Source organism: Periplaneta americana, chromosome 11, assembly GCF_040183065.1.
Source record: "Periplaneta americana isolate PAMFEO1 chromosome 11, P.americana_PAMFEO1_priV1, whole genome shotgun sequence".
NCBI classification, from domain to species: domain Eukaryota; kingdom Metazoa; phylum Arthropoda; class Insecta; order Blattodea; family Blattidae; genus Periplaneta; species Periplaneta americana.
The window spans coordinates 11,901,374-11,927,656 of NC_091127.1; the positions used below are offsets into that span (position 1 = coordinate 11,901,374).

The following is a 26,283-nucleotide window of genomic DNA, read 5'->3' on the forward strand; positions in this document are numbered from 1 at the left end:
TTGTTGACGTTATTGTTATTGCTATTATTATTATTATTATTATTATTATTATTATCATTGTTTTTATTATTAATATTATTATTGTTATTATTATTATTAATATTGTTGTTGTTGCTGTTATTGTTATTGTTATTATTGTTGATGTTATTGTTATTGCTATTATTATTATTATCATTGTTTTTATTATTAATATTATTGTTGTTATTATTATTATTATTATTATTATTATTATTATTATTATTATTATTATTATTATTATTACTTAACAAACTGATTAATTAGAATATATAAGAAAAGCGCACAATGTTTTTGTCCAAGTTTTGTTGGTGTTGCTGGACTTACCTGTCGCAGCAACTTATCCAAGCTCGGCGGCAGCTCTCTGTTATTGACCCGAGCCGCTTCTTGCAGGATGACCATCACCTCGTCCGTCCTACCCAGGGCCAAGAGCCAGCGGGGAGATTCGGGCAGCACCCTGCAATGTTCATTACAGACCTTACTTAGTTCCTTCATCGTTTCTCTTAACACTTGCATTCAGTTATTAAAATCTGATTGTATTTATATCAGAGGACAGCCTTAGTTCAGTCTGCGCCGGATCTCAATAAGGGGGAACGTGATTCGATTCAGAGAAGATCTTTTTAGTTTAAGGGTACCGCAGCGGCGAATTTTCAGGGGAGGCAAGGGAGGCCGAGCAAATGACGAACATTTTTCCCTTTATATTAATTTTACTATTCACTACGACTAAGATGTAAGTTACGTAAAGTCGACCACATCCAGTTGGTGATGCCCGCTCGCTATACTGTAGATAGTACAAATAATTCGTACTGAAAAATAACAGATAGCGCTGTAACCTGTATAGTCGACATCTAGCAGCCTGCAGTGTCTATGCGAGAGCGGGAGCGAGGAGTCGGCTACATGACGCTACTCCCCGGTAACCATGACAACAGCATTTCAACCAATAAGATAGCTGGTTAGAAGAGTGTTTAAACTTGACTAGAACGCGCGAAGGGAGCCGATTTGGAGACGTCCTACCCACCGCTGACAAATTGTAAATACTGCTTATAGTCAGGGCTGGTTTCGGCTGTATTGGGAAGCTCTCTCTCTCTTTCTCTCTTCTTGGTTTTAGAAAATTTAGTCACGTGTTGTTAATTTTCTCTCCCTGCGTAAAGGTTTTAATTTATGTTGTTAGATTTTCTCTTGTTTGCGGGTGTTCTTGTTATTTTATTCTTTTGTGTTATGAGATGTATTTACTTATACAGTATTTTAAATATATCGAGAATTTAGAAACAAATGCAGATTTGTCTCTAGCTTCTTCTAGCAGCAGTTATTCGGTATGCTGTGACCTATTTGATCGGTTTGCGAAGAAAGAGGATCGTCAACATCTCAGGTTATTTAGCGTCTGAATGAGATGGTGATAATGCCGGTGAAATGAATCCGGGATCCAGCACCGAAAGTTACCCAGCATTTGCTCATATTGGGTTGAGGGAAAACCCCGGAAAAAACCTCAACCAGGTAACTTGCCCCGACCGGGAATCGAACCCGGGCCACCTGGTTTCGCGGCTAGACGTGCTAACCGTTACTCCACAGGTGTGGACTCGTCCAGTTAATTTTCTGTAAAATTAGACTATGTAATAGTAATGAGAAAGCCCCGGATTCTTAGGTTCGAATCAATTTTGTTGCTATCTCGTTACTCTCGAAATATTGTTTTTCTTGTTCGTTTTATGTAGCAAATAGTAACATTCTTAAATGTAATATGACCTAAAAATACCTAATTCGTAGGTTAGGACTTAAAGTGTCCCAAAGAGTGGCAATCTTTACCAAGCCGTTGTAATATATTAACAGTATGTTGTTTATTTTTATTTTTTTATCCCGTAAAATCATATAAATTCCTAAACATAAGATTTAAAATCCTAAAACATAAATTGAAAAACCTAATTTTAATTTCTTAAAATCTATAAATTCTGCGCTTAGTACTGAGGTACGTCACAGGCCTTATATTTTTATATTCTCATCATTCACGTCTTGGCCTCCTCAACTTTCAAACCCACAGTCCGCTACTGGGGTACCGTAAATAAGGCGACTGTGGGTACAGTTTCTTCAGAGTGCTAAGGCGTCCCCTGCTTTATTACTGCCGAATTATCCTCCCGTCGTCTCCAAATACCTTCTGCAGCTGGAAAATGAAGTTAAATAATGATCTGCCTTTCGTTGTTCCTGTTTTTGTTCTGAAGAGGAAAGTGAAGTTCTTTAATTGTAGGAGATATTTTAGGAAAGAGGAGAACGATCGATTGAGATTACAGATGTCTCTCCAGGACATCACTTGAGACCATAAGCAAGAAAAACGGAAGCTATGGAGATGTATCGAGGTTGAATAGTGGACGGGCACTCGAATGTGGCAATAAAAACTCACCACCACAATCCAAAGAGCAGTACAGAGGGCAACGTGATGGCGAGCTGCAGTTGTGACCATCCCCTGATGAAGTAGGCAATCCCGGCGATGGTGATGTAGCTCAGGGGAACGGGGAACAAGTACGAAACTCCTGATATGGTCCTCCACTTGCCCCCTACCAGCTCCATGCCTGTTACAGATACAAACATAAACTGTCAAGCACTCCTCTAAATTAAAACAGTAAAGGAAAACTTAGCAATATACACAGTGGACCAAAAAAAGGCACACAATTTAAATGGTTATGTTCCAGTAGCTAATGATTTCACTTGAAAGTTTATTTCACAGGCAAATTTCACAGTCCTTGTAAACCGGGAAAGGTACTGTAATATTTAATTTTTTACTATTTATTAAACATTATTTTTTATTTTTTGTAAGACAGTGCAAAATCGATCGTTTATGCCGAACTAAGCATTATGGTCTTACGAGTTCAGCAGGCCAAGCCGTTTGTTATGCTATCATCATTTGTTTTCTTCTGTTTTGAGTTCTCATTTTGTGAGTAATGGGTTGCTTGACGAACGAAGACAAGATTTTCGTTAAACATTTGCATCAATATGATAATTTATCTGCCCGTCAAATTGTAAGGAACTACGCTCAACGAGAATGTTCTGTTACAAGTGTAGAAAGATTGATTAGCAAGATACGGACATGATATCCCTTCTGAGCGATTATTGCGTGAAAGATCGCATTTCTCAGATTCTCTGGTGGTTTCCGCTGGAGTTTCAAACTAGATCTTAATCCTATGGACTATTTCGTATGGAGTCAACTACAAAACAAGAATTCGTAATATTGAACATTTAAGACAACGCCTTCTTGAATGTTGGGACCGGCTTGATGAAAGACAGATATCCAGTGCTATTGGCCAATGGAGAAGACGCCTACGAATGGTCATGCGGACAAATGGTGGTCACATAGAACATCAGTTTTAATTTTGATTATTTGAAAGATCATTAATTATTATTAATTTTACCAACATTCAGTTTCTGTATTTTGAAGTAATACATTGTCTTCAAAAACTACATTTTTTCGCATCATTGTATATTGACCTCCATAAGATTATAATTGAGCCTCAAAAAACGTAATAAAAATTCCTGCTCATCTTTAAATTCTACTCTTTCCAACAGTGTAATCATTATAAATTAATGTTATGTATTTCCGAAAATGGAATATTTCTAATTTTGTGTCTTTTTATTGGCCCACTCTTTATTACAATAAAGTCAATAGTTATAGCTTTTAGTTTCAAATGGTACAGAAAGCAATAAGCCTAAATGCCACTTTTCCAAGTAGATAATTGTAATTGGTTTCCAGAAAGACGCGAAAATAAAAGATGGCAGATCTTAAATTTAAATTTGTGTTCACGTGACCTTCAATTTTTGACGTAGAACTACATGCCTCCCCGTGTTTGGGTGAGGGGTACCTAAAGACGTCCCAAACGTACAAAATTTAAAACACTTATTGTATAGAAACTTCAATAGCTACGTTAATGATTTATTTATAGTTGGGTAGAAGACAGATATCACTTATTAACAGTGTTTATACGTTTGTACCAAAAGCGAAAGGGCCGGGGGGGGGGGCTGCGAAAATGGCCGTCTTTAACGATCTCAGCGTGGCGCCGCGGTATAAGTCAGGGCCGATTGCGTGAGTGTGACTTGAGATACGGAAGCGAGCAGTATCTCGTTCTGTAACTTAAAGACAACGCTATCAGTAGATAATAATACAATTTATCTGCGGGTTAAGTTACGACAATTACAAGACCCAGTTTGTACGATTAGTAGTGAAAATGTCAAGCACGCCCAAAAAATTCAGAGAAAAAATACCATCGCGACCGGCGAAATACAATAAGAGGGGTGGCTAAGGGTAGAAAGATTTATAAAAGGTGACATGTCGGAAATCGAACGAAAACGAGAATACAGGGTGTTCACGAGAGTGTAAATTCGTTTCAGTGTGTAGTGGAAACAGAGCTACTTTAAATGAGGAGCTTGGTATCAAAGTTGGACGATTCCACTTTTGCTTTTTTCACAGAAGAGGCGAAAAATTAGATCCTTGGAAACCAATGTCACCGTTAAGCTTATGCGTATATTTTTTGTAAACATTCTCATGGTTCATAGAAACATTTTTTCAGTCTCAAAATGTGATTAAAATTAATATTCAGGTCACAATTTAAGTTTAAAAAGTGGAGTTGTCCATTTCTGAAACTCAGTCATGGAGTTGTCTGTTTTTGAAACCAAATGAAGCCTTATTTAAAGTGAAATTGTCTACTTTTGAATCTAAGTCTCTTCTAACTCGGTTTTAAAGCAAATTTACATAAATCAGTACTTATTCATCCACAAATCGATTATATAAACAATCAGTCATGTTGGATTCGCAATGCGTGATGGGAAAGGTGGTACAAATGTGGGCTTCTCATTGGCTACTGAAGGAATTGTCCTAATTTTAAACCAAGCCACAGTGGAGTTGTCTACATTTTGATTCTAAAGCGCACAATTAAGTGCTATTTTCGCTCTGTTCTGTCCGTTTTTGAACCCAAACAGTTCCACAATCGCATTCAGCATACAAAATTCTATGAGAGACAATCGATATCTCGAAATCGCATTTGATACTATGCTCCTCAAATACAGATGGCTTTGACATGAAGTGATATTCATATGTTTCTGATTCAGATTTTTGTAGTTATTGTTTTGTTTTTCTATTATTCTTAGCAACAGGGAAATTAAATGGGGAACACGATCTGTTTCATTAAATTTCAGTACCACGAAGTAGGCCTAGTTTACAATTAAAAACTTGCAGCATAGTCCAGCTATCCTCCAGTATCTTTTTAATAACGGATTTAACCAGGATTGCTTCATTCTGAGCCCTTTTATTCTGTAATACAAACGGACGGCCTATTTGATCGTTGAAAAGAGTGAGCTACTCTCTGTATGAATCATAACTTTATAATAATTATTATCACCGTCGAAACTTTAGTATTAATGTGTATAAATAGCGTAATTGAGTTTAGTTTTAATTGAATTTCTTGAATACAATCATTACAACGTAGCCAAGACAACAATGGATGTAACTAGTTCAGGAGTGACATCTATTGGAATTTCTAGTAACTGCTGGACAGAGACGAACCTTGTGTCACTTCTAAGAAACAAAGTAAATTTAATTTTGTTGACGAAAGCCGTGTTATTTGACTACCATATTATTATGTACATCTACTTAAGTAGGCTGAGGTAAATCCGCTTAAATGTATGGCTTGAAGAACAGATTCAATGTCACGTCAGAAGATTGCATAGGGAAAGAAGCGTTGTATCTCAAATTCATTGTCTTTTCAATTTACTGGATTATTTGTTCTGTTATATGAATTATAATTACATAAGAATGGAAATATTGCAGCGTGAGGCCCTGTGGCGCAATGGATAACGCGTCTGACTACGGATCAGAAGATTCCAGGTTCGAATCCTGGCAGGGTCGATCTCCGAATTTTTTTGTACATCTTTGTTATTTAGCTAGTATTGTGAGTGTTATTTACATGTATGTATTCAACGTTTCTTTCTCTTCATCATCCTATCATTTTTTAGTCCTAGTGACCTGTTCATTATTTGATGTGGCATTCTCAGTACATGAGATTCCCATCTCTCTCTGAATTTTTCTTTAAAATAAGATCAATTTTTATTTAAAAAAATTGTTACATAATTTGATATAACCCGCAGATTTTTTTTAAATTTCATTTCATTTGCAGTTATTCGTGTATGTCACATTTACGTACGGTCGACACTACAATTTCATACATGAGAATAGGTCTCGCCAATATTTTGTAGGCTTTGATTCTTGTATATTTTTCGGCATGAGAAGTTTTGAAAGTTATTAATAATATTCGTGGATAAATAAAACAATTCAGCTTTGTAGATATCTTTCTCCTTTTCATAGCTTATAATATGATAACTTATATATATATATATATATATATATATATATATATATATCAAACATGAGACTTGTTTTACAGATTTTGCTGCTGATATGAAATTCTCCTGTGAAACTCATTACTTTAGTCTCATTAACTGAAATCCCATATTACTATACTCTGTCGTTGAAAAACAGAATCCCCACACCTGTGGAGTAACGGTCAGCGCGAAACCAGGTGGCCCGGGTTCGAATCCCGGTCGGGGCAAGTTGCCTGGTTGAGGTTTTTTCCGGGGTTTTCCCTCAACCCAATACGAGAAAATGCTGGGTAACTTTCGGTGCTGGACCCCGGACTCATTTCACCGGCATTATCACCTTCATTTCATTCAGATGCTAAATAACCTAGATGTTGATACAGCGTCGTAAAATAACCCAATAAAAAAAACAGAATGTTGGAGGCCACCTTCAACAATATCAAAACCTCTGCTAACAGCAACATACGAGTATCAAACTTTAAATTTCTATTGATACTCAAATTACCATTTTCTGTTATTTTTAATTTTCTGATCATATAATTATATAGTAAATAGTAATAGAGACAGAATACAAACTTGGCGGATGTCTTGAGTAATTGATTTCCATTCAGTTTAACTGTTTCCTGTACAAATTGAAATATAATTTTCTCAGTAGCTATATAATTTATAAATTGCATTTATTAATTGGTTTGAATCATTATCTTCTTTCAGAATGTAAGATAATTTGTGCCTGTTAATTTTGTCAAACTTCTTTCTTAAATCAATCAATATCAAACGTGTGTCTTTATTAATCTCTCTTTGTTTTTAATTAATTTTTGCTTTAAAATATCCATTATCACATGATCTTACTTTGTGGAATCCATTTTGTTATTTTATTAATTTGTTTTCACAAAATGTATGGAATCTTCATTCTAAAGTTTTGTGTAAATTTTTTATCCCGAATTTAAAAGACCCTTTTTTATTGGGTTATTTTACGACGCTGTATCAACATCTAGGTTATTTAGCGTCTGAATGAAATGGTGATAATGCCGGTAAAATGAGTCCGTGGTCCAGCACGGAAAGTTACCCAGCATTTGCTCGTACTGGATTGAGAGAAAACCCCGGAAAAAGCCTCAACCAGGTAACTTACCCCGACCGGGATTCGAACCCTGGTCACCTGGTTTCACGGCCAGACGTGCTCACCGTTACTCCACAGGTGTGGTTTAAAAGACCTAATACCTCTGTAATTGTCACAGTGGCTGCATTTCCACGAAAATGTCTAAATACATTCTTTTGCAGCATCATCTTCTATTTATAGATCATATAGTGAAATAGTAAAATATGATGAACTATTCAATTTTGTTACCAATTTAGGCGAGGGCATAATATTTAAAAGGATTGCAATATGCTAACTACTATCATTCATAAAAAATAATAAACGCGTTGCTATGGGCCTATCGTTTTGCTTTTGTTTCTAATAAGTTTACTTTCCTCATAGGAACATCATATCCAACTCCATGATGTTTTCTTTAACACTGTTTGAAGATGACAGATATTTAATCGAATTTTTTAACAGACCGAAACTGGCATCACTATTGTATAAGAAGCGTGGACGTAACGTTAAAATGGACCAGGAAAGTTAATAGGGCTCCTTGTTTATTGAAAACATGCCAATCGAACTTATTCCACGCCTATTCTTTTTCAATACTGGCCATCATGAATTCTGGCTCTGATTCTTGAGGCTCACAAAAGCGATCGCTGTAGGAGAGAGAGAGAGAGAGTTGTTCAGGGACATCATTTTATTTTTACTAACATTTTTAATATTAACCTGTCTATACCTTTAGAGAACCGGAAACACCGCTTGCTCCCCCCTCCAAGACTGGAGTTCGATGATACTGGCGTAAAACACAAATCACTCTACTAGGTATAGGAAGGAAGAAAAGTAGTTCATCCATTTACGTAAACTAGGAAATATCGCGATTTTGAGTTTGATAATTTTCATTAGGTTTTTCTTTAATCAAAGTACAGTACTGTATTAAGAATAAGTGTTTTTACTCACGAAGTGAGTTATCCATGCGAACGTATTCATTATGCAGTGTATATTATACTGTCTACAGCACATTAGCATACAATATAGAGAAAGAAGTTAAATTGAAAAATAATCATAATATGAATATTTAAACACAATTTTGAAAATGGTGGCCGTTCATTTCGATACATGCTTCAGTTCTTTTGTGCATATTGTCGCACTATAGACTATTGCATCTAATTCTAATTGCCAGTTTCGTCCTTCGTACTAGTAACTCATGTTGAAATAATTCTGTACCTACTCTACGTACTGTAAATTCAATCTTCACTTCTGTCCGACGCTCACAGATAAAATTACTCAGACATGCTATCTACTGTCCGTCCAAGTGGTCATGCCGCAGGATCGTAGAAAGGGGGGGGGGGAAATCACGTGACAGTTAATTACTTAACGAAGCCCTTTTATTTAAGTTATTTTAAACAGTTGTATAATATTACGTAAACGTCCAATTCCTAACAGAAATTAATGTTTTCAGAAAAGAGCTAAGACAGCCCAGCTTTTACAGAGGGGCGTGCAGAAGCAGGTGGGGGAAATCGGGATGCGACGTAGTCAAACGGATGGTACCTGTGCGAAAATATGATTCAATATTGAAAGCTCTTTCGTCACTGGAAAACGCGAACATATTTCTGGAACGTATTATACTCACTAACTCAGTGCTGTTTACTATATGCGGCCTTGGTTCTGTCTGGAGGACAGTTGGAACTTCATTAGTAGAAGGGAGTGAAGTACATTCAAAAACTGAGGTACAGTAAAAATTGAAGTAAAAATAAACTGATGTCCCTGTATAAGCCTTACATAAGACAAAGCCGCTGAAGACGACACCGACAGAGATGAAGCCTAGACAGCACCTGAGCACCAGGTAGAGTTCGAACCAGGGCGAGAAGGCCATGATCACTGCGATGCAGATCTGCAGCACCAGCGACCCCATCAGAGTGCGCTTGCGCCCGAACCTGCAACAAAGAAAGTCATGCTTGACTGCCATTTTGTGATTTGTGGACTCTGTAATAGCAGTCTCTTATTTGTTTACTGTAATCGCACAAAAACGTAGTATAGTCCCACCATCGGATCTGTGCCCCCGTGAGATATGCGAACTGAACCTTAATTCCTTTTCAGCCTCGGCAATTCATTTCTCTCCCTGTATTCCTATTTCTCTCTTTTCTATGCCTCTCCCTTTCTCTCCCCCACTACTCACAATTTTGAGCCTTCTTGAGGGACAGTTTATTTGCACTTACAGTCCAGTGTTGTCAACTCAACATGAATACTGTAGCACGGAGCGGTGAAAGAAATATTATTCAGCAAGTAAGTAATAACATTTTGCGATGAAGAGAAACAAACAGGTCAATATCTGTTTCCTATAAATCATGCAAAGAAAATCAGGAGAGACGGAGTCTGTGCAGGAGATGAAAAGCTAGAATCACCAGGGAAGAACAGACCAAGGGAACCTTTAATTCTTGTAGATGATATGGACAGATGTATTTTAAGAAGAAATATACAAGAATTTTATACGATGCAGAAAGAAGTTCCGACATTGGAGAAATTATTGAAGGTTGCGAGAGAAGCAATAAATTTCCAAGGAGGGAGAGAAACGCTACGGAAAGTGATTCGAGACATGGGATTTAGATTTAAAAACTGTAGAAATACAAGATGTATTTTGATTGAAAGAAATGATATTGTAGCATGGAGGGCCAATTATTTAAGAAAAATTGCGAAATTTCGCAGAGAAGGAAAGTAGATTGTGTATTTAGACGAAACATGGATACATCCACATTATACTGTTAAAAAATGCTGGCAAAGCGATAATGTTTCTGATGTAATTTCAATTTAACCAGTAAATATCCACTGTAGTAATATAATTATCTGCAAACAATCGTAAGTCAATCAGCGTCATTAGACCTACTTAAATTAAATTATGAATAAGTAATAATTAACCTTACGTTATTATAAGCAATATTCAAGAGACATGACACTGTTTGGCGGAAGTTTGGCAACATCCCTATTCGGCAAGGTTCGTGGCCTGCTGTTTGACGTAGTGGGAGAGAAACGGTTGGAATGGGGTGAGTAGAGGCGTTAACTTTTCCAAGAACGACGACAGCGCTGAAGGGGCGCAGATCCGATGGTGCGACAATATCTGTGGTGAACGAATATAGGCTACAGAGTGATTTATATAGAATTAACACTTTATTTCTCTCTTTCTTTATTTCAAAACGAATGATGCTAGCAACAATTTATTATTAACTCAAATGTAGAAGATCTTTAGGAGATTACTAACCTCTATAGCAAATGTTGAAAATTCTTTATTTATTCGGCTGGAAATTCACTTAATGACCAGTTTTTAACGTCAAATAAAGCAGGAGTTTTGATTCCCTGTCACTTGATGCGCTGTAAACTTAGAATATTAGCAAAAGTATGAATTATTTTGCATAATAGGCAACAATTAATTCCTCTGATGTAGACTACACGAGTTTGCACACATGCTAGGTACTCGGATATTACATTTCCCTCTGTATCTTAGGCAAGGAACAAACTTTAAATACTAGTCATTTGAATGGGTTTTGAGTTCATCGCCATTCTTTGTTTTTTTATTTCAAATAAAGACCTACTTATTTTTACTAAAATTATTACACTATACGTGCATAATTTCGGATAAATTGATTCATAAAATATAACAAGAAATCCTTCATACCAAACAATTTTCAGAAAGAAGCTCTTGATATTTTGAATCGAGTGATAGAAATATCAATGACAAGTTATTATTTTTGTTTGGACATGTTATGTTACTGGATTTTAATATAAAAATGTAATGGCAGCGGTGGGATTCGAACCCACGCCTCCGAAGAGACTGGTGCCTAAAACCAGCGCCTTAGACCGCTCGGCCACGCTACCACATGCCCCAACACCACTATATTTTATATTGTCGTTTTTCCTGCAATAACTCCTATGTGACATAATTACCGATTTTCAGATTTTTGCTCTATCAAATAATTTAAATAGTGATACAGCAAATAATAAAATCTATATGTAATTATATTTGTGCGAGATCGTGCGTATTTGCTTGTTTTCCGCACAGAACCAATACGCGGTAAGTGTGAAATACCACATTCAGTATTCCCAACGTTAACACACATAACAATTTCCCTCTTCTTACCGCTTAAGCGCCACATTCATTTTACTGCTTTAAGCTTTTAACATATTATTTTTAGAGACGTTTAACATAGTAATAATTATAAATTGGAAACTTACCACTGAAATTTCACCTAAATTGCAATGTTAATTATTGTTTTTAAATATTTGCAAAAATTAAGTAAAGTCTACTACTCCACGAAACTTATTGCATTCCTGATACAAGTAACATTAAGGAAGCCGTGAAAAAATCAACGAGATTCCAGATGCCGATGTTATTACTGCAATATGTTATATAAATAATATTGTTAAAATATTAAAATGAAAAATAAATCATTACATAACCTTACCGTTTGTTTTAAGTTCGCATTTATAGACTGGGGGGAAAAAAGACAGACGTATATCACGGCCTGCTGGAGTATAGTAAACACAGAAAACATTTTACAGCAACAATGTTGACGAAAGATATTTTGGTGTTCCAAAGTTGGCGTCAACTACGTTTCGCTTTTTCAATCTTTTCCTTGACCATGAAAACGTCAACATACCGCTCTTGTAACGTATATTACTATTATTTCTTTCGAAAATGTAAGAATTCACAATGTCCTATGTACGGCTGGCATAGGATGAATAAATGTTTTTTCTTTCTACTGACAATTTTTATATTTTGCACATAGGAGTTATTGCAGAACAACGACGATATAGAAGTTTATGCGTACAGTCTCAGGAATTTCTATCGGTTTCCCAGGTTCGATCGATAGAAGATACTTATCATATAGTTATGGGAATGCTAAATGTGTACAATCGTCCTACGGTATAACCGTACGGTATGACTTCAATTCAAAAAAATAATAAAATCTCCTATATGTAATTATATTTCTTTCTTTCGAAAATGTAAGAATTCACGGCCTCCTATGTACGGCTGCCATAGGATGAATAAATGTGTTTTTTTCTTCCTACTGAAAAATTTTATATTTTGTACATAGGAGTTATTGCAGAACAAGGACGATATAGAAGTTTATGCGTACAGTTTCAGAAATTTCTATCGGTTTCCTAGGTTCGATCGATAGTTAGAAGATACTTGTCATGTTACGGGAATGCTAAATGTGTACAACCGTCCTATTGACAGCACGGCATAACTTCATTTCAGAAAATAATTACATGATATAAATCATATGATCTATTTAATGTAATTACATAATTTTAACGTATTTCGGTGTTCGTCTTTATGTCAACAGTGACTCCATGAGATCGACACTATTTTCTAGGCAATTCCATGCAATTCTAGGCAGAGACCAGCGCTAATTCGTGCTTAGTACCCCAGTTTGCCAGAGTAGTCTTCGAGCGCTAGCATATTATCAACCCCCGCTTATAGAAAGCATCAATCAGTGCAGCCCAGGAGGCTTTTACTGTGAGTTGAACGTAGGCGTTTTTACCGTTCCAAGAAAGAGAGGTTGATAAACTGCAAGTATTGTGTGTTTTCAGCTTCAAGTTGGTGTTTTTATAGATTTTTGACTAGTGTAATTGAGTTATTAATCAAGGATCCCATGTGTACTGGCAGCTGGATGGACCACGGTACAACCCTGCACATGCTTCCAGTAAGTTACGCTGTAATCAATGTATTGTAGTCATATAGGCTAATTGGTTGTGTTTGAATTATGTTTACTGCAAATGAAAGTGACGTGATCAAGGGACTTTATATTCATTATTATAATACGTAATTTAAGGAAAATGAATAGCAGTTAGAATTTAATTAGCCTGCGAAATCATGTTTTAACTTAAATGACGGCAGACAAGAAATGCGGAAGTATTAGGCCTATTATTATTATTAGTGGTAGTGGTAGTGCTAGTAGTAGTAGTAGTAGTAGTAGTAGTAGTACCGATACTAGTAGTAGTAGTAGTAGTAATAGCAGTAGTAGTATTGTGTACGTAGTGGTGGTAGTAGTAGTTTCGGCAGTAGTAGTAGTAGTAGCAGCAGTAGTTTCGACAGTAGTAGTAGTAGTTTCGGCAGTAGCAGCAGCAGTAGTAGCAGCAGCAGTAGTTTCAACAGTAGTAGTAGTTTCGGCAGTAGAAGTAGTAGTAGCAGCAGTAGTTTCGACAGCAGTAGTAGTAGCAGCAGCAGTTTCAACAGTAGTAGTAGTAGTTTCGACAGTAGTAGTAGTAGTAGCAGTAGTTTCAACAGTAGTAGTAGTGGTAGTAGTAGTAGTAGTTTCGGCAGCAGTAGTAGTAGTAGTAGCAGCAGTAGTTTCGACAGTAGTAGTAGTTTCTTCAGTAGTAGTAGTAGTTTCGGCAGTAGTAGTAGTAGCAGCAGCAGCAGTAGTTTCGACAGTAGTTATAGTAGTTTCGGCAGTAGTAGTAGTAGTAGCAGCAGCAGTAGTTTCGACAGTAGTAGTAGTTTCTTCAGTAGTAGTAGTAGTTTCGGCAGTAGTAGTAGTAGCAGCAGCAGCAGTAGTTTCGACAGTAGTAGTAGTAGTTTCTTCAGTAGTAGTAGTAGTTTCGGCAGTAGTAGTATTAGCAGCAGCAGCAGTAGTTTCGACAGTAGTTATAGTAGTTTCGGCAGTAGTAGTAGTAGTAGTTTCGGCAGTAGTAGCAGCAGTAGTTTCGACAGTAGTAGTAGTAGTAGTAGTAGTAGTTGTTCTGTATGTGTGTACAGTATTATGTACATCTTTTTATTTTTAGTGGGTTATTTTACGACGCTTTGTCAACATCTTAGGTTATTTAGCGTCTGAATGAGATGAAGGTGATAATGCCGGTGAAATGAGTCCGGGGTCCAGCACCGAGAGTTGGGTTGAGGGAAAACCCCTGAAAAACCTCAACCAGGTAACTTGCCCCGACCAGGAATCGAACCCGGGCCACTTGGTTTCACAGCCAGACGCGCTAACCGTTACTCCACATGTGTGGACTATTATGTACGTGGTCGAACTGAAAACAACGTTTCTAGCTACTCCAAACAGTGTTTTCTCTTCTATGGTCCAATTAGACTGTGCCCCTTTTCCTTTCGGTTGAACTGGAAGACGATTCCACAGAAAAATTGACACACAGTACGTACATTGCGAGGTATGGAATAGTCATTGGGACTGAGTGTTGCCGTAACTACGATAAAAAGCAAACAAACTAGAGTCTATGTGATTGGTTGTAGAGAATCTGGCGTTAGGCTGTTTGTTTACTGACCAGCGCCGGGGCTACGTGAATCGAAGGCACGAGCGGAAGGAAGGATGCGGTTGTGGTTTGACGTCTTGTGCGTGAATGGGCGGAGGAAATGCAGCCTACACAGAATCGATCCGCGAACTTCGTGAAAGAAATAAATAAATACCTATATATTAAGTACGATTTACAACTCACAAGAGAGATTGTCTAACGATATAATCCGAACGAATATCTCTAACTGCACCTCATTTCTCGGAAACGGTAAAGTAGCCATATGGTTGGTTTTTCTGTTCGTCTCCGTACACGTCTTCACAACGTATTTTCTCAGCAGTTATACGTCATACGTATAGAGAAGTAAACGTAATAAATTAATGTTTAGAAAGACAAAAGAAAAATAAAACAGTTTTCATGCATATCTGTTTCAAACGGCAGTTCGCAGGAAGCTAATAAATTCGCATTTCTTAGGCATAATCATGGTAAAGTTATTGGTTTTGTTTTATGTTTTGGTGTGTATGTTCCTTCTAAAGAAGGATGAAGTTTCAGAGACAACTTCGAGGAATTTTAGTATTTTCGTTTTGGTCTTACTGACGAAAATGTTTTGCACGATTTGCAGTAATTTTGTAGGAAAATACCGCAATAATTAATGTGAAACAAATGAAAGAAAAAACATTTATTCGTCTGTTAATTTCCGTAATTTAGTAAAAGGTTGTTTTAGTTAAAATGGGCATAATAATAATAATACTTACTTACAAATGGCTTTTAAGAAACCCGAAGGTTCATTGCCGCCCTCACATAAGCCCGCCAGCGGTCCCTATCCTGTGCAAGATTAATCCAGTCTCTATCATCATACCCCACCTCCCTCAAATCCATTTTAATATTATCCTCCCATCTACGTCTCGGCCTCCCTAAAGGTCTTTTTCCCCTCCGGTCTCCCAACTAACACTCTATATGCATTTCTGGATTCGCCCATACGTGCTACATGCCCTGCCCATCTCAAACGTCTGGATTTTATGTTCCTAATTATGTCAGGTGAAGAATACAATGCGTGCAGTTCTGTGTTGTGTAACTTTCTCCATTCTCCTGTAACTTCATCCCGCTTAGCCCCAAATATTTTCCTTAGCACCTTATTCTCAAACACTCTGAACCTATGTTCCTCTCTCAGAGTGAGAGTCCAAGTTTCACAACCATACAGAAGAACTGGTAATATAACTGTTTTATAAATTCTAACTTTCAGATTTTTGGACAGCAGACTGGATGATAAGAGCTTCTCAACCGAATAATAACACGCATTTCCCATATTTATTCTGCGTTTAATTTCCTCCCGAGTGTCATTTATATTTGTTACTGTTGCTCCAAGATATTTGAATTTTTCCACCTCTTCGAAGGATAAATCTCCAATTTTTATATTTCCATTTTGTACAATATTCTGGTCACGAGACATAATCATATACTTTGTCTTTTCGGGATTTACTTCCAAACCATAATAATAATAATAATAATAATAATAATAATAATAATAATAATAATACTTCGTTGTTCCTGCAATAACTCCTATGTGCAAAATATAAAATTTTTCAGTAGGAAGAAAAAATACATTTATTCATCCTATGGCAGTCGTACGTAGAAGACTGTGAATTCTGACATTAGGTTAGCTAGAATATGTTGGTGAAGTGAATTGAGTTGAATTGAAAGATGAGAAGTGAGAGGAGAAATTTAAAAGGTAGTCTACGCAAAGGGTATTTGAGAATAAGGTTCTTAGGAAAATATTTGGGGCTAAGAGGGATGAAGTTACAGGAGAATGGAGAAAGTTACACAACGCCTGACATAATTAGGAACATTAAATCCAGACTCTTGAGATGGGCAGGGCATGTAGCACGTATGAGAGAATCCAGAAATGCATATAGAGTGTTAGTTGGGAGGCCGGCGGGAAAAAAAAACCTTTGGGGAGGCCGAGACGTAGATGGGAAGATAATATTAAAATAGATTTGAGGGAGGTGGGATATGATGGTAGAGACTGGATTAATCTTGCTCAGGATAGGGATCAATGGCGGGCTTATGTGAGGGCGGCAATGAACCCCCGGGTTCCTTAAAAGCCAATAAGTAAGTAAGTCTACGCAAAACGCGTCCTTGCAAAGGGTTCGGGGCTGAAAGAAACTGAATATGTGAGCTCCAAGCCTGTTGGCCACTTGTCTCACTCCGGGTTACGCTGCTCCACTGAAGGAGCTGTAGAAAATTTTTAAGGGGGAGACCCGAAAATGGACGTAACCTCTTAGGTACCACATACTCGAGGGGAGGGAAATGTTATCAAAGTGATCACGGGATAGGACGAAGAAACAATGGCGGAAGGTGTAAGACTGCAAATTGAAAGGTACTTTGGCAGTATGTTGGTGGAATTATATATGCAAACGGGAGTATTCTCGATAAAAACGTTTTTTTCCACCACGAATTCCAACACATGGGCCGCCTGGATGGAAGACCAATATTCTAACGCTTGAGCCACTTTCGCGGTTATCCATTCCTTTACCGAAGCATCCTTTCTTTTTTCACTCACTCACTCACTCACTCACTCACTCACTCACTCACTCACTCAGTCACTCAGTCACTCAGTCACTCAGTCACTCACTCACTCACTCACTCCTTACATTGTTCTTTTTATCATAATTTCTATTTGTGTCTTTTATTTTTTATATTTGTTTTCTTTTCTTTTTAATTATTTCTCTTTGGCCTTGTAGTCAGTTAGTAGAGCAACTAGCTTCGGACTGGCTGCTCCCGGGTTCAATGTTAATGTTAATGTTAATGTTAATGTTATGTTTTATTTAACGACGCTCACAACTGCAGAGGTTATATCAGCGTCGCCGGATGTGCCGGAATTTTGTCCCGCAGGAGTTCTTTTACATGTCAGTAAATCTACTGACATGAGCCTGTCGCATTTAAGCACACTTAAATGCCATCAACCTCGCCCGGGATCGAACCCGCAATCTTGGGCATAGAAGGCCAGCGCTATACCAACTCGCCAACCAGGTCGACTCCCGGGTTCAATGTCGGGTAATGGTGGGATTTTTCTCGTTGCCAGTGCTTCTAAAACTGTTCCAAGATCAACTCGTCCTCTGTCATATTGAGTAACTGCGTCTTTCCCGGGGTAAAGACAGTCGGAACGTGGTGCCAACTACGTCACCTTTATAGTGCCGAGGCCATGGAAGCTTGGGGCTCTGCCTCCATGCCTCCCATTCGCTAATCCCTTTATCTTAATTAATTCTCTTCGCATTTCTTCGGAACTTGATGTCATGGTTACGGCTTGCAGTGACACCCATACTGTGGTGGTGAAAGTCGACCCAACAAGGTGGTTTTCCCGGAAGAGCAGTACTTGTATTCCTGCATTAATTAACGATGCTATACAACTGATGCTATTTCATGCCGGTGACATGCTTCGATGACGGTTGTTAAGGAGGAAAGTGTTAGAAAGGGCTAGTCTGTCGGGGACAGTACCTGTCGGACACCATTCCGGAAACCAGGCCTCCTACAGCGACTCCGGCCAGGAACATCATCTCTGCGACGTTGGCGAGCTGGGCTCGATCGCAGACCAGTTGCCACTGCAAAAAAATATTCCATTCGTTCAGCACAGCAACCTTAAGCTTGTTATTTATTTGCATATAGGCTAAGGCTCTTCTATGAACCAAGGATGGCCTGTGACAAGGCCGCCTTAACTTGAAACACAAATACCCTAGATCCCTATTGCTACAATCAGTTGTTTACTGAATATGTTGTGCCTGCGTAATCTTCCGTGCATAAACATTTTAACACAGAATCGTAACTATTTTTAGTATTGTAATTAAATTAAATTAATGTTTTTAAAAGCATATTAGCCTCCGGCGTAGCTCTGTCGGCTAAGGCACTTGCCTGCCGATCCGGAGTTGCGCTCGGGCACGGGTTTGATTCCCGCTTGAGCTGATTACCTGGTTGGGGTTTTTACGAGGTTTTCCCCAATCATAAGGAAAATGTCAGGTAATCTATGGCGAATCCTCGGCCTAATCTTGCCAAATATAATCTCACTATAACAAATTCTATCGACGCTAAATAACCTCGTAGTTGATACAGCGTCGTTAAATAACAAAGTAAAAAAAGTGCATATTAAGTTCAGTGCATCAAAGGGAAATATATTCAAAGTAAATTATTACACATTAGGTTTACTGTTGCTAATAGCCAAATCGTTACTTTATCGATCGTAAACCCAATTCAAATCTCTCTGCATAAGAAGTCACATTTGTGCGATCTTACTAATACAAACTCTTATACAGACGTTCAACTGTCTTATACTTACACAGCGAATAGCTCGTTCGTAAGTCGTGTGTAAATTTCTGACTAATAACTACTATACAGAGTGTCCCATTTATACTGTGCGCCTATTATAATTTTTTTGTTTGGATAGGTATTGGAATTTTTGTTTTTGAGAGTTATGTTAGAACGAGGGGCTAACATGAGTGTAGAGATTTGGTGCATGTAACTACATTATGGTACAAGATACACGTGACGTCATCAATTTTTCAAATAGCACTACGTAAGGGGTATTTTTTAAAAGTTCAAAATGGTGATAGTTTACTGTGCAGTGATGAAGCGTTTTCCTCATAACTCATAAACTTGTTAACTTTTTCATGTTCTCTCTCTTTTATTTCATTGCTGAAACTCATGTTTATAATATTATTCTCTTTTAATTACATTTCTTAATAAATATTTTTTTTTATTTTGTGTTAGAAGAAAATACTGATATTTGACCATTTTTTTAATGAATTTATTTTTAATCCGACAATCTATCAAAGGCAGAGAAGTGATCTTGCATCATTTTGTAGATATGACATGCATAAATACAATGCTTAAAATCTCGCAAAATCTAAATTTTTAGAAAAATGTTGTTTGAGTGGAAAATAGAAACGAGCGATAGAATTCTATTTAATAGCGCATATTATACACTTTCTGAAAGAATTAGCACAATCGGTTCGAATTTGTAGATTTTATTAACGTTTATATCAAAGACTCTTTTCTAGGTCGAGAAACGACGATTTTTCTACTTTTTACGATTTACACTTCACCACAGAATGTTGAGTAGTTTTTGAGTTATTTGAGAAACGCTTCATCACTGCATAGTGAAATGAATTTAAAAAATGTAAACGAGTTTTTTTTTAAATCGTAAAAATATTTTTTCTTATAGCAGAAGGACAGTGTTTTACACATGCTGAGTTTCATTATTGTACAAGATACAGTAATGGAGGAAAAAAAAAATGTTGAATATTTCCAAAATTTTACAGCTGTAAGCTGTACCTAACCCCTTAAGGAAAAAAAATTGTTAGGCTATCACTTTAGCGAATGTTTTTGGATAATGTAACGTCGTGAATTCCCTTTAGCGAACGTTTTTGGATAATGTAACGTCGTAAATTCCCTTTAGCGAACGTTTTTGGATAATGTAACGTCGTGAATTCCCTTTAGCGAACGTTTTTGGATAATGTAACGTCGTAAATTCCCTTTAGCGAACGTTTTTGGATAATGTAACGTCGTGAATTCCCTTTAGCGAACGTTTTTGGATAATGTAACGTCGTGAATTCCCTTTAGCGAACGTTTTTGGATAATGTAACGTCGTGAATTCCCTTTAGCGAACGTTTTTGGATAATGTAACGTCGTGAATTCCGTTTAGCGAACGTTTTTGGATAATGTAACGTCGTGAATTCCCTTTAGCGAACGTTTTTGGATAATGTAACGTCGTGAATTCCCTTTAGCGAACGTTTTTGGATAATGTAACGTCGTGAATTCCCTTTAGCGAACGTTTTTGGATAATGTAACATCGTGAATTCCGGAGTGAAATGTGAATTATTCGGTTCAGTGTGGGAAAGCATTGGACACACACCCAGAGTTAAAATAGACCGTGTTGTGTCGGTCGTTCAGACATAAAGCCGCCATTCACCGACTGGTGCGACCTTCGCTATGTCCAAAAGTTCACTGCCGCGCTAGACGGAGAGAGCAGCGTCATCATTGACCCAGAAAATGATTTGTACTAAACTGTTGCATTGACCTTGTGACAGGAAACGGTGCTCAGATCAGAGGTTCGTACACGTACGGTGTGAGAAGTAAACAGAGGAAAATAAATTGCAGAAGAGGACAGAAATAATTTGAATGTAAGGGAGTTTGAGAAATAATTAAATTAAAGGAAATTGGAGGAAGAAAAAGATATGAACGGAGCAGAAGAACATTAAGGAAAGAGTTGGAAGAAACAAAGGAATGGAGAAAAATAAAGATATAAATTAAGTGAGAAAGATTTGAAGAAAGAAAGAAAGAAAGAAAGAAAGAAAGAAAGAAAGTAAGAAAGAAAGAGAAGCAAAAAATGAAATGTGAGTGAATGAATGAAATAATGAATAAATGAATCAAACTAATGAAGAGGACGAAGTGATCAAATACAATATGATAACGAGGAAGTAGAAGGAAAATAGACAAGAAGAGAATCTAATAAAAGGATAAAAAATAAATCAGACAAGAAGGGAATTTAATGAAAATGGACAAAATAAATTGAGTATAACAGAAGAAAGACTAGGACTCGCGTTACGGAATGCGCGCTCGTTCGAATCCTCATGGGGGAAGAAATTTTCTCATGAAATTTCGGCCAGTGTATAGAATCGGTACCCACCAGCATCGTGATGCACTTGGAGAGCTACGATAGGTAGCGAAAATCCGGTTTCGCAAACCAGCTATAACGGCTGGGAGGATCATCGTGCTAACCACACAATACCTCCATTCTGGTTGGATGATCGTCCACCTCTACTTCGGCATGTGGACGTGAGGCCAGCAGCCGGCTGATCGGTCTTGGCCCTTCATGGGCTGTAGCGGCATGGATTTACTTTTACTTTACTATAACAGAAGAAAGCAGTGCTTCCTCTATATTTCGTACAAGGTGGGAGTGAAATAACCTTGGAGATTTTCAGAGAAAATAGCTCATATTATAATGCAGGCTAACAAAAAAACTGTAATATCATATTAGTGGAAAGTTAATAGCTTTTTTCAGGAAAAGAAATGTTTTTTTTCTCCTCAAATATTTAACAACCTCTTATTCAGTAACTATTGCGAGTAGGATCGTCATTTTTATGCATATCGATAGGAAATCTAATAAAGAATAATTTATCCCTGCACCGTATTTCAATAGCTTGGACGGTTTTCGTGTAAATTTAATTTGAAAAATCTCTCATTTCAAGCCACTGCACGGTGCGAGATGGTTACAACACAGCGTCAGAGAACAGCTCATCTAGCGAGACACACAGAGTTCGTTGACCTCTTACATCTGTATCACGAGAAGAGTGTGTTAACGGCGATGTTGCCGGACTGCTAAAACTTACATCTTATTTTTTCTAATTAACCGTGCATTTAATCACAAAACGTAATATAGGTTTTCTACTCATTTACGTGCACCCTATCGTTCCTTTCAATCTTCAAGGTTATTTCACTTCCACTCTGTATAATGAGAAGAAAAAGAGAAAGGAAAGAACTAAATCGAAAATGGTAGATCGTTATGTTCAGCTATACACATAACGCGAGAAAAAGAAAAACTTCACTCGTAATTCATCATCATCATTACCATCATCACCATAGATTAGGGAATTTGGCCTGTTAGGCCTTAATTCTTACATGACTTTGAGCGAATACCTAATAATCATCAGTGGCGTAGCGTCAATGTAAGCTGAAAAGCTTAGCTTCCCCATTTAATATTAATTTCATAATAAACCTGCAGTTTATGGAGAAAATTATTTATTAATTTTAATAGAATTTATATTTACGCGTTAAATATTGTGATGCGGCAGCTCAGGATGATTTGTGATGCAGCAGTAAACAAGAAGCCTGCACACACCAGCTTCAAAGCAAACTGGTTTCTTCTGTGTAATCCACCCCGCAGATTTTCCATCCCTTTCTAACTAAACTATCCTAGTCGCAAGGCTCGCAAGAAGCTAGCTTTAACATTTAAAATAAGTAGTTTCCGAGTTATCCCTTTTCGTCAGTTGTGTTCAGTTGAAGTGTTAGTGTGCATTGTGGCTGATATAATAAATAATGAGCGAAATAACAGTTCCTGACACTAATTTACTTGAATTTTTAGGACAATTGTATTATCAAGACTGACTTACGAACAAAAGTGTGATTTAAAAAACAAATGACCGACTCCCTTGCTGTCAATGAAGGACACAACCAAAAGACAGACGCATACTTACGTAATGATACTAATATTGTGATTTCTCTAAGTATGACAGGGAGTGAGCTGATGTTATACGTATACGTGTCTATTTATTTATTTATTTTTTTGCTAATGATTGTAACATAAAATATAAAATATACAGAGAAACTTTAGCTTTGTTAAGAGATATGTGTAAACCGTGAAATCATATTTTACTACGTATCATTTGAGGTCATGCCTTATTGGTGTTACTTACGATGTTCCAACCAATCTTCGACTGCTGACTTGAAATTGACTACTATTTATTTTAAGACTGTATTTTTGTAATACGTTTTCTCATATTGCATGAAAGACAACTTGGGTTAGCTTCCCCTGCTCAAAATTTCATGCTACGCCACTGATAATCATTCGCTAGTATCATAACTTCTGCTTATGTAATCAGCATGCTGCAGTCGCTTGATTTATGTAAGACAAACCGGCTAAGCTAGCGCAGAGGTAGTTCCCTTCGTACTCCGTTTATACACCTTCAACTGTTTTACAGCTCTTTCCTCAGTCATACCAACATAACTTTGGTGACATTACGAAAGTTTCACTCTAGTGTACACTCACGCTAGTGTGCACTCGAATTTTTTGTGTGTGTTAATATCAAGATAACTAAGGAAGAGACTAGTGAAATGCTTTGTGTGGAGTGTAGCATTGTATGGGAGCCAACGGCGTAGCTTAGGCGGCTAAGGCGCTTGCCTGCCAATCTAGAGTTGCGCTCGGGCGCGGGTTCGATTCCCACTTGGACTGATTACCTGGTTGGGTTTTCCCGAGGTTTTTTCTAACTATAAAGCAAATGTCAGGTAATCTATGGCGAATCCTCGGCCTCATCTCGCCAAATATCATCTCGCTATTATCAATTCCATCGACACTAAATAACCTCGTAGTTGAAACATGGGGCAGAAACGTGGACATTACGACGAAATGAAGTGAAGCGAACAGAAGCATTTGAAATGTGGATATGGAGAAGAATGGAGTGTGTGAAGTGGACAGACAGAATAAGAAATGAAATTGTGTTGGAAAAAGTGGGTGAAGAAAGAATGATGCTGAAACTGATCAGAAAGAGAAAAAGGAATTTGTTGGGTCACTTGCTGAGAAGAAACTGCCTACTGAAGGATGCACTGGAAGGAATGGTGAACGGGAAAAGAGTTCTGAGCAGAAGATATCAGATGATAGACGAAATTAAGATATGTGGAGCATATGAGGAGTCTAAGATGAAGGCAGGAAATAGGAAAGACTGGAGAATGCTGGGTTTGCAGTGAAAGACCTGCCCTTGTTCAGAACACTATGAATTAAATGAATCAATATCAAGGTAGCGCCTTTTATATGCATTGCATATACGAATCTGTCACAGGTTAAGTTAGGTTACTTTAGGCTTTGGTATGCCTTGAATATACGAATCTATGAAAAGTTAGGTTACATTAGTTTATGTTTTTGTTATGCCTTGAAAATATACGAATCAGTGACAGGTTAGATTAGGTTAGTTTAGGCTTTTGGTATGCCTTGCATATAGGCTACTCAAAATTGTCTAATAATATGCCCTTTTTGCTGTCCGCCTTCCTGTACCTTTTACTAAAATGTCAGTAGATGTATTATCGAAATCTTCAAGGGAAGACAATTATTATTATTATTATTATTATTATTATTATTATTATTATTATTATTATTATTATTATTGTTGTTTAGGTTAGGTTAGAAGATGTCTAAGTCCTTTATCCCGGCAGTTTATGTGAATATGAAGACGACAGGGATTTAGTGCAGGATTTTAAAGAGCTGTGCAAATGCGATTTTTTGTTTACTGATGTTGTCAGTACTGGTCTGTAAAAAGCTAGTGTAATGGCGGATGTACATACGAAGTTATATTACGGAAACTGTGTGTTTTTTTCATGATTATTTCCTGTTTCACTATTTTTGAGTGCTTATTTCATTAATACATGTTTGCGTTCTTCACATTACGTCGTATACTGTCTTTTATATCGCTTCTTTCTTTCACTACAAACCGCAACATTTCCACCTCCATTACGACGCACCTCTCATTACAAAAGGAATTTACTACATTTTCGAACAATTTTCCTTTCTCAAAATACAGCGTGTCACGCTTAGAGGGATCGATAAATAATGCTCACCATTTAAAATCAGATGAAGATATCGTTGTGATTTACGTCTGACAAAATGCAGAAACTGTCCAAGTTTATGCACCAATGGTTTAAAAACAGTTGCATGTTCATGCGCATGCGCACTAACATTTATCGTGGAAACAAGCCTGGCGCCATTCAGTAGAACATTCCGTCATTGGACCATTCTCCTTCATCGAGGCGACAATCAAAGGGAATGTGTATCTAGACATGTGCAGAACTTTTGTTGTTGATCAATTCCCCCCCAGAATCGGTTTTCCAGCAACATGGGGCTCCACCCCATTACTATGGAGCAGTGCGTGGCTTCTTGAATGCAAACTTTCCCAATAGGTTGGTCGGAAAAGGAGAACCCTTGCCTGGCCACATAGGTCACCCGACTTGACGCCCATTGACCTTTTTCTGGGGCTGTATGACGAATGTTGTGTACCAACGTGGTGCAGTTGACACTTTGGAAAAACAGACAATACAAAATAAATGGAGCTGCGTTAACCACTCCACAAATGTTATGGGGCACTTGGCAGAAGTTTGAGTACATTTGGATGTCTTCAGGGAAGCTCGAGGCGCATGAATCGAGTTGCACTGACTATTCTCCGAAACTCGGAGAGGTTTTACGTCAAGTTGTATAAAAAGTTATGTTATGAAACCATTATTTATACTTTAAATTAGCACTTATTTCTCGAGCCCTCTAAGCGAGACACGCTGTATATATCTACAAAATCCTTAACTTTTAAAATCCATCTCTAGAAAAAAAATCTCTTATAAATTAATCTATTTTCACTTCCGAAAATACCAAAACTATCTGTGCGCTAGTTTCACCAACAGATCCTTGAGGCAAAATAGGTAAAAGGATATACTTCCAGACCCCACCAAAGGGAAAGAATCTGAATTTTTCTGTCGTAAATCAGACGTTGGATTTTTAGCCGAACAGGCTATCGCTTGAACAACAGGGAGTGTGAAGACGGTATGGCATAGTTGCGCCCCGCGGTCAATTGGGAGGCCTAGGCATGGCATAATTGTGCCCCGAAGAAACCAAGTAGCAGAAGGGACATAGCATAGTTGCGCCCCGAAGAAATCAGGTAGCAGAATGGACATGGCATAGTTGCGCCCCGAAGAAACCAAGTAGCAGAAGGGACATAGCTTAGTTGCGCCCCGAAGAAATCAGGTAGCAGAATGGACATGGCATAGTTGCGCCCCGAAGGAATCAGGTAGCAGAATGG

The 26,283-nt window shown here is 37.6% G+C and overlaps 1 protein-coding gene and 2 non-coding genes across 5 annotated transcripts in view; 1 reads left to right on the forward strand and 2 right to left on the reverse strand.

Annotated features, from left to right (window-relative positions):
* Positions 1-26,283, reverse strand: part of LOC138708807 (organic cation transporter protein-like) — a 366,346-nt gene that overhangs the window by 25,696 nt on the left and 314,367 nt on the right. For all 3 annotated transcript variants that reach the window (XM_069838997.1, XM_069838998.1, XM_069838999.1), the window contains 4 exons: positions 18,179-18,282; positions 9,224-9,378; positions 2,405-2,573; positions 343-472 (listed from right to left, as the gene is read on the reverse strand). In XM_069838997.1, coding sequence (XP_069695098.1) covers positions 343-472; positions 2,405-2,573; positions 9,224-9,378; positions 18,179-18,282 — 558 coding nt within the window. The remainder of the gene's footprint in view (positions 1-342; positions 473-2,404; positions 2,574-9,223; positions 9,379-18,178; positions 18,283-26,283) is intronic.
* TRNAR-ACG (transfer RNA arginine (anticodon ACG)) lies at positions 5,824-5,896 on the forward strand. Its single transcript has one exon. It is a non-coding gene; the product is annotated as a tRNA-Arg (tRNA).
* On the reverse strand, positions 11,230-11,311 carry TRNAL-UAG (transfer RNA leucine (anticodon UAG)). The gene has a single exon. It is a non-coding gene; the product is annotated as a tRNA-Leu (tRNA).